General features: G+C 40.4%; 1 protein-coding gene across 1 annotated transcript in view; it reads right to left on the bottom strand.

The window, feature by feature from the left end:
• The window catches only part of ccdc146 (coiled-coil domain containing 146), a 107,989-nt gene that overhangs the window by 50,500 nt on the left and 40,393 nt on the right, over positions 1-17,096 (bottom strand). The window contains exons 4-9 of the mRNA XM_034163966.1: positions 13,705-13,762; positions 7,444-7,526; positions 6,710-6,803; positions 6,522-6,595; positions 1,529-1,756; positions 1,280-1,369 (exon numbers count right to left, since the gene is read on the bottom strand). Of these exons, the coding sequence (XP_034019857.1) occupies positions 1,280-1,369; positions 1,529-1,756; positions 6,522-6,595; positions 6,710-6,803; positions 7,444-7,526; positions 13,705-13,762 (627 nt within the window). The remainder of the gene's footprint in view (positions 1-1,279; positions 1,370-1,528; positions 1,757-6,521; positions 6,596-6,709; positions 6,804-7,443; positions 7,527-13,704; positions 13,763-17,096) is intronic.

Genomic DNA, 17,096 nt, shown 5'->3' with positions numbered 1-17,096 from the left:
TCTTGAAGTGTTGGGCAAAGTTCAGCTAATCAGCTAATAGCTAATTAGCAAAGCTAGCTTTTATGTTAGCATTTCAGCTAACTTTGAAAACCATTCATGGACCAAAAGCCCTAATAGTGGACAGGGTTATAGCACGCTGTGCACATGCGTCAACCCAGAAATACCTGGATACACAACACAGAAACCAGGCAGTTTCAGCATTAGCCAGCATTAGCTTGAAAAACGGAATCATCCCATATTTAGAAGCAAAAGTAAGCATCCTGTATTGAGCTGAAAAGCGATGCATTTTGTCCCGTATTACCGTGAGAATCTATAAAATGTCAATGGAATTAACAAATGACAGGGCGCTTTATTTAAAAATTTATGGTAAATTTATTCCCAGCCTGCTCCTGCAATGTGACCAATGACCTGACAGCACACTCACACACGAGTATGACAACACAGAATCTGGCTCCTCCCATTGGCCACAGGTGCCTTAGTGTTAAAAAGGGGAGGTGATGGTGGTTAAAGCATTGGGCTTGAGACCAGATGATCATTGGTTCAAATCCCAGCCTGACCAGAAAATCACTAAGGGCCCTTGGGCAACGTCCTTAATACCCTAGTTGCTCCCGGTGTGTAGTGAGCACCTTGCATGGCAACAGCCTGACATCAGGGTGAATGTAAGTCATTGATGTGTAAAGCGCTTTGAGCATCTGATACCATTTTTACTATTTAAAAATCTCAGCAACTGGAAAAGGCTGAGGGGGCGACCATGTTTCACCTGGCTATGGCAAGTAGATGGCTACTTTCAAGAGGTAGAGATGCATCAGTTGTCTGCTAAGGAAGGTGCCATAGGTCCTTAGTTTGGTGCATACAGCTAGATGTAACATTTCAGCTCCCAGACTTACCCAACCTGTCTTCCTTTAAAATATAAGGCAGCACGAAGGTGTACATGGGGACTGACTTACACAATTACAGTAATTCTGTTAAATTCCAGGTAAAACAGTAGTACAGCGCTATTGAGGATCAGAATGGATTAAAACAACAGAATATTTGAGCTCATTGTATGTATTTAACATGACATTGTACCAGTGGCACAAACAGTTACCGCCTTTGAATCCTGAACAGAAGGTCACCAGTTCAAAGCCAACTGTGCTTTATTCTCTGTGTACACCTGGCGTTGCATCAGGAAGGGCATCCAGCCTAAAACTCCTGCCTGCCATCCCAAATTCACTGTGGCAATACCGAGCCAACACAAAACAGAGAAGCCAACAGGCTGGACAGCCACATCACACTGTACCTGTTTTTCTCTCGGCGCTGCATGGACTGGCTCTCGTACAGGTGCTTTCTTTCACACATGATGTTCTGCAGCTTCATTTCCAGGATCCCTCTGAGGGGATCAGGGGGAGGGGAAAAAAAAAAGCAATGACATGCATGAAAACACCCATCTTTGAACTCTTCAAACCTCTGAATGAATTTTGTATTTAAAACAATTATTCTGTGGAACCACGTCTTGCAAATACTTCCTTCAGTCTGTCAGACGTCGTACCTGTTCCCCATGATCACAGCCTCCTCTTCTCTGTGGACATCCCGCTGTTTCAGCAGCTGTCTGAACTCCTTTTGGCTGGCCTCTGCTTGGGTCTTGAGGTGCTCCAACTCCTTCATCGCCTCCTTCTTCCTCATCCTGAGGGACTGGTTTGACTCATCCAGCTCCTTCATGCTTTGCCCCATTTCTGAAATCTCTTTATTTAGTGCTTCAGTCATCTTCATTGTAGCTCTAATGCGCGTGTGCACAACAAAAACAAAGAACCAGCACAAGCAAACCGATAACAGATCAGTTTATTGCACGGCACTTGCACTGCAGAAGTGCTTCTCTTCCTAAATAACAGCGCGCCCATCCATCTTTTACACTCGGCTTTGTGAATTTTATATTGAACTATAGCCCGTGTGCCACAGAAACATCCAAAGCACCACTTGCGAGTATCAGTTGAGATAAGCATAAAAGGGGCTGCAGCGGGACTGCATGCGGGACCATTCTTTGATGATAAAAAAAGATTTGGACTACAGCTATGCTTGCAATATGGAATTAATGATGTCTCATACAGATGGACGACATTTTTATTAAATGAGGGGAAGTTGACCTATTCTTGAGGAACATTTGGCAGCAGTACAGCAGCTTTTAGTGCTTTATTTTGGGGTTTTATTTCTTGCAGTGGAGAGGGCAGAATATGACAAGGACAACAAAAAAACCCAAAGTCTTTTGGACAGAGTACTTTTGACTGAATATGGGATTCATTTGGAAAGTCCAACTTACTATGGCCAGATAGGATCTGTAGAAACTTTCAGATAAATGATGTGAATAGCTTTTGAGAAAATCAGTGGATAGGATTTTTTTTTTTTTACACCTCTGGGCCTTTAGAATGAGTCAAGGTGAATGAACATCTTTGTGTAGGTAAACAATGATTCAAGGAATTCATAAATATTCTATACCGACTTATCCTGGTTAAAGGTAACAGGGCTGATTTAGCCTATCCAACCCGATCTCACACTACTTCATGATGGTATCACAAAAAGTGCTCCTGATGCTTAGTTTGTGCAACCATCGCAAAATGTGTTGCATTTTCGTGACAGCATCACAAAATTTGGGGTGATGCTGGGGGTGCATGGGGGTTATGGTTAGGATTAGGGTTAAAAATAATTAACTAAACTTGACTGCATCACGAAATGTGGCACAATTTTGTGACATATCACGTTAAAAAAAAAGGCATGAGACTGCGCCCGGCCAATCCCAGTGGTCATTGTTAAAACGCTGGGTGGAGACGCCACCAGTCTCTACCCCACAGTGCATTCAAGTAATCTATATGCAGAATTACAGAAAACTTCACCAAGCAGTTGTTTTTGCAATAAACTGAGAAATGTGGTCTAGTTGGCCATTAATGACTGAAGGATAAACATATTTTTTCTTGCCTGTAGGCAGCCTCCCTAATAACTACACAAAATAAAAGGTTATTGAACAGATCTTTGCCAATAAATCAAACAGTTTGAAAAATGGCATTTTACACTTTTCTTGGGGTCCATGGATGGCCCACAGGATGTCAACTGGAAAGTCCTGCTTATGACCAGACAGTTCCCCAAGGACTGTCTGTACCAAATTTCAGAAAAATTAAATTTATCTGAATATTACTGGATAGCACATCATGCACAGCACACCACATATGAATCTTGATGGCATTAGTCCTGTGGACCCACATTCAAAGGACTAAAACATAAAATGACGATGTTCTTCCTGAAGAAATTGCACAGATGTTAAGACAATAACCAAAGTTTAAACAAAATAAGAAGCAGCTTACAGCAGGATTGCAGACAAATGACACAAGACTCTTCAAATCAACAAGTAAATTATTTTCACAAGTTCCTCCTGCTGTTTTGTATTCTTATGGTAGTCTCAAGGATCTCCAACTAGTCCACATGATCAAATTTACATTTAAATCAACTCCTTCAATAATATTTAGACTCAGAGGAGAAACTAGTTTAAAGCAGGGCCTTGAGATGGCATGATGCCAGTGTCACCATGGTGACGTCACAGGATCGGTGACAAATTTTGAAAATTAGGCTCAGACTGGTGCAATATGGTGCATTATGAGATCAGGGGAGCAATGCAACCATTTGATTATTTATACCGCTGTAAATATGTGCTTCATGCAGAAATATTGGTTTGGAATTCTTTTGTTATTTGGTTTAACAAACACATAATCCAAAACACAAAAATTGGAAGAAAAGCAAAAACTACAGATCCATGATCAAGATCATGAAATAACACCTCCTGCTCTGTCATACTAACTGCTTGCATGTATCAGTAGTAATAAATATTTTCTTCTGAAACGCTTGACTGTATATGTAATGGACAATTTTAATGTATTAAAAGAACAATAAAATTCCAATTATCTCCCCTTTATGATGTCAACAAAATAATTATTTTCCTTCATGGACATCTTCATGTGGTGTTCTGCCATTGATAGAAATCCATAATGCAGTTTGGGAGGAGCTGTGCTTACAAAGTCAATATGACGCATTAATTGTGCAGAAAATGCTCATTTTGTCAGACTGGAATAATTTTCCTTCACGCACAACTTCATGTGGTTTGCTAGCACTGCATCCCTTGATACCTTGAAACCAATGATTTTGTTTGGATGCTTGTTTCATCTACCACATTTTAAAATGCCCTCGGCTGGTGGTGCAAAATGTAAACACCCTGTGGCACTTTCACAAAGTGTGTAAGAGCTGCTTCGTTGACACCGACTTCAACTCCAAACAACAAAAAGAGCCATCAAATTGCCACAAGAGAACTCCCTCAACAACCCACAATGGGGTGAGAATTATGATTATTAAAAGCAACATCTTCCAATCAAATCTGAATCCTTTACTTATGAGTACTGTATATATATTTACTGCCACATAAAAATACATTCTTAATTGTCTCTTAGAGTAAACACAGGTACTTTGTTGGTTCTTAAAGAGCTGTAGCCTTTTACTGCAAGACAAACTGCAGCTCATATAAAACCCTCTCTGACTATCATCATTATGTTTGTTCAAACTAATCAGAAATGATACCGAACTATGCGCACAGCCCTCTTTACTGTCGTGATTTAAGCACCTCTACTCAACACTAAAGAAAACGCTGATGTTCAGACTGAACTTTACGCTATACCAACACCGCAGAGATGCAGAGAAACCAAAACAAAGAAAAATATAGGCTATGTGATTCTCTTATGTTTGGATGTTAATTATTTTTTGCCCCGATCTCAATGCCAGTCATTTGAAATTGAGTATCTGCTCATACTTCTGTTGTCCTCGATATTACACTTGCACAGCACATTATGTTCATTCCAGTGTATATGCTTGACAATTAAACTGCTCTACAATGCCTGAAGAAAAGCTGGTCTTTAATGGTTTTAAACAGTTTTTTTAAATGGATCACATCAATTTCAGTTAGTAGACCACTGATGTATGACAATTGGGACACTCACAGTAATACTGATTTACTGACAGTGATTATAGCCCGGTGGCTGTTTTAGTTGTTACGAATATATTCATTGTCATAATTATATTGTGTTTATATCATTATGATACGCAAAAATATAATAAAATATATCTGCAAAGGTGGATTTGTACTCAAAGAATGTAGGATGTGTGTGTGTTTTGTAGGCTTCTGATCACTTGCCCCTGTGGCTACGGGCTTGTACAATGTGTTATTACGATAGTATCTCAATGGGCTGGGAAAGAGTATGAACAGGATTCATGGGAGAATTTGTTAAATTTGTTGGTAAATGTGTCATCGTGTCAGCCGCGCGAGTGCCGCGCGACATTCGTGAGAGTGCTGTGCGGCATTCGAGTAGCACATCGGCTATGTGCGCGGACTACTCGCAATTTTTGGCCCTATTTTTGCCACCACTTCATGCGACATTCGGACCACAATCTGTGCTAACGTGTCTTGAGTATTAATTCAGGAAGATTCCAACTGTAAAACTGTCGTTAATTCACGTGTTTTGTGGTAAATTTGTGTTTCCAGCTACTCTCCCACAGTTGCAGCCCAGTGAAATACTACTCTTAGCGGGAAGAATGGTAAATAAATGAATTGAATTTATATAGTGCTTTTCCATCTGCATCAGACGCTCAAAGGGATTTCCAATAATGCCTTGTCAGGGTGCTACCATACAAGGCGCTCACTACACACTGGGAGCAACTAGGGGATTAAGGAAATCCTTGCCCAAGAGCCCTTGGGCAAGGATTTCCAGTCAGGCAGGATTTCTTTGTATCCACCAACTCCACCAGGTGATTTCATTGATGAACTCATCCCATCTGCTCAAAGTGATGTTAATCAGTGAAATCACCTGGTGGAGTCAGTGGCTGCAAAGAAAATCCGCACCCTCTTGGCCCTTTCTGGAATCAGTTTGACACCTATGCACTAGACCATCACCTCCCCTAAACTAGACCATCTCGTCCCCTAAACTAGACCATCACCTCCCCTAAACTAGACCATCACCTCCCCACAGACAAACATGACAATGACACTGAGAATGAACTCACCTGACTGGCTGGAGAGAAGCCCATCACGATGGGCATTTGTTCAAAAAAAGACTTTTTAAAATGTGCATCATGGTGCTGCAAGCAGAAAGCGTGGTTCCAGTTCTATCAGCACAGAGCTTATGAAGCAGGCTGAGATGTAATGCAAACTGATATGAGACTCATGTTAAGTTCAACTGATGCTATCAATTAAAAAAAAAAAAATAAATAAAAATGCTCTGGCCAGGCCTGATTCTGATCGCTGTTGTTGGATTGGGACATCCCTACTGCTCTGAGAATGTGACGCAGCTGTGTGCGGCTCAGAGAAACAAGAACTGTACGCAGGTTAAGGCGCACAAAGCTCCAATGAAATGCAGCACCGGACCCAAGTGTCTTAGCTGTAGAGTTCACAGTTTTCCAACACGGCTGACTCCCATATTGCTCCTTAACAAAGCTAGTGGAGAGTTAAATGTACTTACTCGATCTTAGAGCGGAGTCTTTGAATCCCATTTGAAATCTGAGCAGGTATAGCGATGAGCCGGGCCTTCTCAGCCTTAACATGTGCACGTACCCACACACACGCACACACAACAGAACAGAAAATGTAAGAAATCAGGTGATTTGTTATTTTTATCGACTGCTTTCTCTTCATGATTCCCACTCGGACCAGTTTGAACTGTATGATCTCCTTCTTGTCTTCCAGATCTTTCTGTTCTGTCAATATCTGCACATCATGGGCTTCCAAATCTTCTATCAGACCTCTGCACAGGAAACAGAAGGAGAAGGGGAGCGCAATACGCATACAAATAAACATTCATCCAGCGGAGACGTGCAAATCATTTATGCAAAAGAAAAAAGTGATTAATGGCAGAAGAATTGGCTGCAGTTCTTCTTATTAAATGCTCACAAAAAAAAACAAAACTGAATAAAACTGAGCGGTTAAAAAAAAAGCACTTCAAGCCATCAAAATAAAAAAAGCATGTGTGAGTGAAAAATGGAAACACAGAGTTGAGCAATTCTTATAACACACACTGATACATTATTTAAACTGTGCCATTAAGAATTAAAACGATCTGCTGCACGAAATTGTGCATTTTATGGTTCTTAAAGGTATGAAAGGGACATGTTGTCATGGCTGGTTACTCATGAGGGCATTGTCACATCACTTGTTAATATATCTGTGCAGTCTGGGAATTTCCTACAAAGACTGCAGAGAAATATCAGTTTTCTCAGCTTCTGTTGACCCGAAGCACTTAATCCGAAAAGCTCTGGTGGATCTGTTTAGTGGAACACTAACACTGTTGTAAACAGTGCTGCAGAGCGGGCGTGTGTACACACGTAGATGAATCTGAAGGACAAACGCAACAAAAATAATAAATATGATTATGAAGATAGAAATACCTCATTTCCAGTTGTCTTTGGGCCACCTCCTTCTTCAACTCCTCATAAATCTCCTGGAGGTCTTTTGTTCTGTTTTCCACCTCCTGGAGAGTCCACCAGGAACATCAACATTAAATCATGTCTACTTTATTTACCAAAGGATACGTTGAACCAAAGTATATGCAGCATATTTAAATTTTTTTGTTTGTTTGTTTGTTTGTGGAACTCACTTTTTAACACATTTCCCTGAGAGCGAGTTTAATAGTTAGGAACTTAGTGTAGCACCTGTGCACACCAGAGCTTGTGCTGTTACTTAACATAAGGACTTTTAAACTCCAAAAATAAGAAAGATGGACAAATAAATAGACACTGGGCAACAAACTGAATGTTATCTGACGCATCTTGGACAAAACACAGATTGCTGGCCCACAGCAACATGTAAAAGTGAACAGTGGATTTATGCAGGAATATATGCCTCACCTTGTGGTGTGTAACTAAGGATGGTTAAATTGCAAAAATAAGCAATATGGACAAATACACAAGAGACGGTCAATATAATGGATGTTATTTGACACTGTTTGGAGAAAATAAATTATTCACACGGACTGCTGGCCCACAGCACTGGGAACAATAAAATTAAAACTTGAATCCATTTGATTTTTCTTTAATTAGCTCTTTGTGATTTTTTTAAGCACTGTACTATACTTTTATTATTGCCATTCATTATTTTACTGTTGGAGTTTATTTTGTTTAGTGCTTTGATTCCTTTAATGCTTTCATTTCTTCAGTATTTATTTTGTACACCTTAACTTCCTGTGTCTATCCTTCCAGTTTCTCATGCCCTGCACTGCTGCATTTGATTTGACTAGTGGTCTACTTACCCAATATTAGATTCCCTCATTGCCAGATTGTCTAGGTTTATCCAGCTCTCATGCCTTAATATGTCCCAGTGTTTTTGTGTCACTGTTTCAGAACTTTGCTGTCATTCAGAGTTCCTGAGGTTTTTTTTTCTGCTGTCTTGGATTTGTTCGCAGGGTATAAGAATTTTCTCTGTATTGACCTACTGCCTATTTTATTAAGGTGCTATTCCACAGAGCAGCATTCCTTCCCGTATCATTCCCAATAGCAAATCAGGGCATGCTCTGAAGCATCATAATAACTTCTTGATCCATCTTTGTCAATCTTGGACAAATATGGTATACGGCCATCATCTGCACCAGTTTTGAAATTGGGGTGAAATTTTCAAGCTGTTCAAAAATATCATCTAGATTTGCCGAATCGTCGCTCGTGCATGGTATCTTCCAGGTGTTAACAGCATCAATCATGTTCAAACTTGTTTAAATGTGGTATTCCTTGTGAGTAAAGCTTGAAACTTGTTTGACTGTGCTCCCTCAGGGTAAAAATTTGAAGCAGAAGCAGTGTTTGTTGTGGTTCTTGCCAGGGGCACAGCTCCTTACTTTTGTTTTCAGGCAAGTTGCCAGGTCTGCACTTTATAATCCAGTCAGTTGCCAGGTCTGCACTTTAAAACTGCTAGGAGGCAAAACGCAGTAAGCCGTTTTTGCACATTTTTTGGACAGTGAACGATCGTAATAGAATGGCACCCTGTGGAAAAGGGATACTAGATAATACTCTGTGACTCCCATAGTAAAAGTGTTGCTAGTTGGACTGATCACAAATGTGCCTGACCTCTGCCTGTTTTTGACTACTATAGTTTGCCTTATCTCTGCGGGACAATAAGCCTGATTTTTTTGTTTGTTTGTTTGTTTTTTTAAACTTGCCTTCCATTGTGGTTCTCTGTGTTGTGTTGTGTGGGCCGCCAGAAGAGGAGGTACTGCTGGCCCACCACCAGAGGGCGCCCTGCCTGAAGTGCGGGCTTCAGGCATGAGAGGGCGCTGCCGCCATGGACACAGCCGGGGGTGACAGCTGTCGCTCATTACCTCTTGACAGCTGTCACCCATCTACTCAACAACATCTCACTCCATAAAGACCAGACGTCATCTCCACCTCGTTGCCGAGATATCATACTTCATTGGAGGTAATATCCTCAGCCGTTTTGTAATTGTAATATTTGTATATTGTGAGTGTTTGCAGGAGTACCAGTTCCTCCGTCGGTGGAAGCTGTGAGAGCGCTGAAGGCACTCTTTTCCCTGAGGAATCCACAGTACTCTGCAAGTTATTGAGTGAGAGGTGGAGGTGGCATTCCCACCGTTGTTGTTACTGGGTGTACACACACCCACACTTGACTGTCTTTGTTCTTCGCCAGCAGTACCAGATCCGACAGTCGGGGACGGTGATCACCTGGGAATTCGGGACTTGGCGGCTCCAGTATTCACAAGGTTCTGGGGCGGCGGAAATCGTGTGGTTCTGGCTCTTCTTAGGACAGACGTCTTCTATCCTCGAGCCTGCCCACACGTCACCTTTGTGTATTGACTGTTATGATATTCTGAGATTGTCTGTATGTTCGTTGTGCACATTCACAACATTAAATTGTTATATTTTGGCTCATCTATTGACCGTTCATTTGCGCCCCCTGTTGTGGGTCCGTGTCACTACACTTTCCCAACATGTTGGGGTCCTCTGCAAAAAAACATTACAATTTTGCTGAAATCCACCACACTGTTTCGAAGGACTAGTGCTTCTTACATTTGTGTACTGATGAACCGACAGGATGATTCAGCTACGTCAGTTCCATCACAGTTTAGAAGGAGTGTAATAACCAGCTCCAGTTTAATCTTAAACATGTCACGTTCTGCCCTGATATAAAGATACGTGTGCTTCTCAATGATGTGTTTGGAGAAAACACCAAAATAATGAATTACTCTTGCAAGGATCAAAACACCCAGCTGCAAATAAGCCATCCATTTCAGTTCAGTGTATTAAATGTCACGTATTTTAAATGCGAGCTCGGCTGTGTATCTTTCTGCTATATGAGCAAGTATAGCACAGCAATTAGAAAAGAATGTGAGAATTCAGAGATGAAACGCACTGTTAATCATGTCTGACATGTACGCATGTGTCACTGCTGGTGACATCCACAGACACTGAGAGAAACTTTACAAACTACACCCACACACAACTTTACTGTCACACTGTGAGGTTCAAACAACACATTTTTCCAATTATGATGTGAAAGTTTCTCCCTAATGGTCCTTTAACATAAACAGTATGCTGTGTTGACTGACATGTTCTGGTGAAGGTTGTGATACTGTACTGAGATATGAACACTGTTGATCATAGGCGTAGGCAGGGAGTGAACACCAGATTTAACTCCCCACACACACGCACGCACACACACGTGCGCGCGCGCACAATGTGATGGCAGAAACAAGACTTTTGAAAAGCTTTTTGAAAACTTGAACTAACTGGGCGGGCGCTAAAGGGGTAAAACATGACTCATGTGATGTAATTTCCCTACTTTCAGGGACGGAAACGGCATTGCCTATGAGTTTTTGGGCAAATTACACACAAATTGAAAATGCAAAGAAAAAGTGACGATGCGGTGGGAAAGTGGACATGTGTTGCGGTTTGGTTATGACCCGGAGCTCAAACATGTCGAGGCGGTTTTGCAGGCATGAGAATGGAGCTACTCTGGTTAGCACTTACTGACACGACGTCTCCCACTCACTTCGCCTTCCCTTCTCCACTGGGAACCAAAAATACACCCCCACTTTTCGCGACTGCTTCGATGATTTCAGTCGAAAACAAAACATTTGCCCGTGTGAAGTTATACTGTGTATATATTGCACAACAGCAGCGGAGATCCCCATAAGTGGTCAAATCCTGCAATATCACGCAGGGTTCAAACAAGACTGCGGTGTCCTACTGAACCAACTGCTTCAAAACATAGACACACACACACACAAATAAGGCAAACAAACATAAATTATTCACTTTTTGGAAGTGTTCAACCTTAAATGTGTAATTGCTTTAAATTTTTTGGTAGATTTGGTAATCTATACATTTTTAGAAAGTTTATGAAATGAAAAAAAAACATGTTTTGAAAGGTTGTTATGGCTGTCATCTTGGATCTGTAAAAATGGAAACTTTCAAAAACTGACTTCTGGTTAACCTACAATCATGATTGAAGTACTAAATAAGAATTTTAGAGTTCAAGGATGCAAAGATACTAATTACAAAATACTGAAGCTGGTGGATAGTAATAGTGGGTGCTGCCATTTTGGAATTTTATTGCATGCACATAGCTGACATTAATGACTTATAGGACATAAGAACCTGATCCATGTGGGTGTCTTTTCCTTACTAATTACATCCAGATATGTGTAGCTGTCTATTATTAAAAAACATGTATTCAATCCTTCTTGAAATTTCCAATTAGGTTGAAACCAGAGAATGGTGCTGTTATCTGTTAATTGCATACCACAAATATGACCTACCAGAAGTCAAGAAAGTGAAAATTTAGTTTTTGAAGGCCCCCCATTTTGGAAATCCAAGATGGCGGACATAAAAAACTTAGGAAAAAAATTAAAACATTGTTTTATTGGATTCCTCATTTCACAACCTTTCTAAAAATGTATAGTATTCCACTTCTTGTAAAAAAAAATAAAATTAACGAAACTACGAATCATTACATAAGGAACCTGACTAAACTGCTTTAGAAACGATTTAGAGCCTACACACACAAAAAAGAAGCTGAAATCACGAAATGAAACAACTACTCCAGAGAATGACACAGGCAACGTGATCGGCCTGCCTTTGTTTTAGATGCCACTGCGGCCAAAAATATGAAGTTTACTGGTCCTCACCTGTATCTAAAAGAAACTCAAGCTTTCAGAGCTGAATAGGTATTCATTTTTACAGTTACTTTGGGAAATTTTGCTCACACACTTACTGACTCATTGACTCCATTAATCCTATACTTGCCCTGCTAATTGGTGTGTTAATTTGGCCATGTGACATGCTTCTTTGGGCATGATCAAACAACATTTTCAACATGAATCCTGTGCATACATTACAAAATCCCATGGGGTGTCCTGCCTAATCTCATATCACAGTGTAGGTCTGCCAATTACACAAACAAACAAGCCCATATTAAGCTTGATTGTTGGGTGATTTGAAGCAGCACCCCACAGGGCTGGTTGCTGAGCACTAAAAAGTTATGCACTTCTGCCCAATTTCTTTAAAATGAGCTGATGGAAAATATAGATACATTTCTATACCCGTAGAAATGCTGAACACACTGTATACACAGTCGTCAGAATGTATAGCAAAATCTGCATACTGACACCTCACTTACTCCAATTGAACCTTAAAGTGATGACAGTTCCACAGGGCAGATAGCTTGAACCCCAGATCATTTTATCTATAAATTGACCATGGGCCTGCCGTAAGCATGGTAGGTTGATTTCCACTCAGCAATAGAACCCGTCAACATTGCGCCTATGACAAACGGTTCTCTGGTAAGTGGTTAGCACTGCTGTCTCACAAAAAGGTCATGGGATCGCTTTCCACCTGGGCCTTTCTGTGTGGCGCTTGCATGTTATCCCTGTGTTTGTGTGGATTTGCGGCTTACTCCCATATCCAAAGACGTACAAATTAGGTGAATTGGAAACTTTAAATTAACTATAGGTGTAAATGTATCTGTCTGTCTATATGTGGTCCTGTGATAGACTGGTGTCCTCTCCAGGTTGTACCCCACCTCACGCCCTATAACTACTGGGATAGGCTCCAGCCCCCCACTGACACATAAATGGAGTAAGCAGGTGTAGAACATGGATGGACCTACACAGTTAGGTAGCACCAGGACCCTAAAAACATATACTTCTGTCCAGCTACCTCATGACTCCATAAACCAAACCCAGGTGTCTCTCAATCTCAAAGACCAAGGACTCTGCGACATGAATGTCACTGCTGAGGCAAGTGAATGTCTCCACAAGTTCAACACTTTCATCACATACAGACACACGTCTGGTTGAGTCCAAGAAGTCGTTAAAAGCCTGAATGTTCTTGATCAAGACAATTGAAAACCCAGACACTCTGATTCCTGACCCGGCTTCTCAAGCGGCAAGGAATGAGCTATAACTATTAGAAATTTTAATCAATTCATGTACTGCCTTTTTTTTTATCTAAATGGAAGACTGTATTTTAAGATTCTTCCACTTCATGGAGCTTCAAATGTCTGAAAAAAAAGAAACCTCAGGAAAGTTTTGGTATTGATTGATTAAGCCGAGACAGAAGCTTAGTGTAAAACTCATATTCATCCGGTGTTGCAGTCTTAATCCACGTATCAGAAAATGGACCTGGATGATGCAATGATGAACTTACAGCAGTTTCAGGCTGCGTCTCATTCTCTCTCTCCAGACATCGCTTCTCTTCCCAAAGACTACAAAGATACGAGGAGAGGAGAAAGGGATGAAAGGAATTACTTTTGACGTCCTATCGCAAAACATCAACTGTACTTCAAAGACATGGTCGAGACCTCTCGTGTTCATAACTGCTGGTGTGTAGAAAGATGAACAAAAATACTTCATATGTGGTTTCATTTCCTAGTTCACCAGAAAGAGGAATCAGTTGGAAGGAAACGGTATTTGCATAAGATGGCATGCATCTGCTGTTTCCTGTAAACCAACTGATGGAAATTCCTGTCAATTCTTTGTAGAAATTTTATTGTATGATGTCAAATTAAATGGGCAACTAATGTGTATTTTTAAACAGAGAATTTCACACCAAAGTCATTGTTAAGTGGACGCGTTGGATAAAATAGACAAAAACCACTGCATAAATGCTGCAATATGACTGGAAAAAGTGCTGAATTCCTGTGTATGTGTTTGGCTACAGATAAAGGAGGAAAAGCTTTTTCAAGGCATATCTGCGTGGCGAGCATCTGCCTTTCATATGCAGCAGTTTGGACCAGCAAGAAGAGAGAAAAGAAAACAGAAGATAAGTCAAGAGTGGTGGAAAAAGAACATGGACTAGGCCAAGCGATGGAGCTGAGGGAATGGAGAAAGGAAAGAAGAGGCCAGCAGATGACAAGAAAGTTGAAGAGGAGACGCGAAAGCTAAGAAACAATAAAGAGTCTGTGTATAATAGCAAATCTTCAGAAGCGCTTTCCATTTAAGATTTCAATTACTGCAAGGTCCACAATTTCAGCCTCAGAAAAAAAAGAAGAAGAAGAAAAGAAGCTATCCCACACATCATATCTTTTCAGCACGGTGGCGATTTTATGTGCTGGGAGTAGCTGAATATTGCTGTGGCAATATCGAGTCGAGTATAATTCAAGAGCAATAAAAAGAAAAGATAGTGAGAATAAATGAATAATATTAAGAATTTGAATCTTTTTGCCACCTTTCTCTCTCTTCGTTTGATTTCCACTAGGCAAGAGAACCCATCGACATCGCACCTGTGACTGACAGTCAGGTCGGCTACGTACAGCAATTTAGGATGTGGTCACCTGGATTTGTATTTCACACACACCACCATTCACTGTATGGTGGAAATCTGGTCTTTAACCTCAGTGACTGCTGATTATTTTGACTGACTGATCTGTGAACAACCCACACACTCAAGAAATGGCTCATTCTCGATCTAATAATGAGCAGGATTTCCAGCTAATCAATATATGTAGCCCCAACTCAAATAAAGCACATTCATGCAAGACATTGTAATTTAATTTAGTTGGGACTACATATATTTATTAGATGGAATCCAATCCAATGAGTATCACACAAACAAATGACTCACTGGATGAACGCAATTCAATTATGGGCAAGATTTCCAGCTAATAAATATATGTAGTCTCAACTAAATTAAATGACATTATCTTGCATGAATGTGCTTTATTTGAGTTGGGGCGACATATATTTATTAGATGAAATCCTGCTCATAATTGAATTGAGTTCATCCAATGCATCAGTTTTTTGAGTGTATTCCATAACCTTGACCCCAATGAACATGACCTTTTGGCAAAATGTACTCCTTAAGGGCATTTTCCAGGGTGACCTTCATCCACATATCAATATTGGTAGAAATTGGCCAAAGAATCTGGGAGGTTTGGGTCAACATGCCATAACAGATGTATTGCATTTGTCCCTGTTCCACAAACAGAACAGAACAAAGACTGAGCCCAGTGGTTGCCAATTTGGGCAAATGTGACCTCACCTGGTAATTCCAAGATTCACCTACATACAGTATGTGTGCCAATGTTTGAATGGACTTGGAGTGAAATAAATATTCAAATTTGTGACCCCAATCGCCGTGACCTTATCAAATCGAATCCTTTCATCTTAATTATGTGATTGAATTTCATCTACATACGAAGTTTCTTGGAAAGCAGCCAAAGGACCTGGGAGGAGTAGAGGAACGAACGAACAAACAAACATTGATGAAATTATTTTAAGATGCAGTCATGGTCATTGCGGAGCTGTCAGCCCTCGTTTTGGCTCACTAAAACAATATGTATTTCGTAACTGTGGATGTTATGTTGCTTAGCAATATTCCCATAACCTTTCAATACCCCCCAAAAGAAGAATGTGTGCAGACAAGAGGAAAAGAACATGTTCTTTTCCATTTCTGTGGGTGTGCCTGACCCGTCGGACACACTCATGATGTGGATTATTGTGAAAAGGAAGGAAAAGACAAACCTGCAGCAATAACAACAACAAAAAAAGAGGACAGTTGGTTTTGAGGAAAAGAGTAACTCATGGCAGTGATAGGAAAGCATTAGACAGGAATAAAAAAAAAAAAACAGGAAAAGATGAATGAAAGTAAAAGAGCGGGAATCCTCTTCCAGTACAGGGAAATAAAATAATCCTCACTTTCTCAATCTATTTTAGGAGCACATTAAGCATATATAGCAGTTAATTATTCATTTTTGGTAAATTGCAGTCAAGCAGGAACTCCCCTTCTCGAGTTCTAGTTCTATGGTGAGCGCAGGCACTGTCACATAGTCATCACATTTACAGCTTCAGTGCTCAGAAACAGAAGTTACGAATGCCCCAAAACCAACATCACCATGTTATATTGGATCTTTTTTTTCTGAGACAATACAGTAGCTATCTGAAAACATTACTGATGATTAAAGGTGCTATAAATGAAATCGGAAGCAATAACGTTGCAGCCGACGTCTGTTTTCTATCTGAAGATGCAGCAGTGTCACAGTGTGCTACACTGACAATGAGGCACCACTGCCACTGTGTGTGTTGTAATCTGAGCTTTTCTGTTCCTTTTTTTAATGTCACACCAATCGCATGTGCACATTTAATGCACGTGAGACCACTGCCCCGCCCCACATTTATCGAGAGACAGTCGCAACTGCACACGTAGCTCTGTACAGTCGCGATGGCTAATCAGCTAACAGCTAATCACTGAAGTTAACTTTATGATTCGCAGATGACCTTTTCATTAGCTTCCATGAAATTTCATCCCGCTAACATTGAGTCAGCCATCATTTTTTTAAATAAAAGTTAATGATCAAACACATTGTAAACCCTAAAATCATACATTTGTTACCATTTGAGCCTACACACTAATCCAGTAAGTGATAGTGACTCATCAGGAGAAGTGAACAAGTTTCACTTTGAGGAGATAAAGGAGCAGGAACACAAGCCAGAATTAGATTACTAAAATTATTTTTCATGTCTGTTTTTATTTCTTAATATTTCTAATGTGCTTAATACTATTTGTATTGTGTAAAAAAACCTGCATGTTGAATATAAACT

This window comes from Thalassophryne amazonica, chromosome 22, assembly GCF_902500255.1.
Source record: "Thalassophryne amazonica chromosome 22, fThaAma1.1, whole genome shotgun sequence".
NCBI classification, from domain to species: domain Eukaryota; kingdom Metazoa; phylum Chordata; class Actinopteri; order Batrachoidiformes; family Batrachoididae; genus Thalassophryne; species Thalassophryne amazonica.
This window is presented reverse-complemented; position numbering and strand designations above follow the sequence as displayed.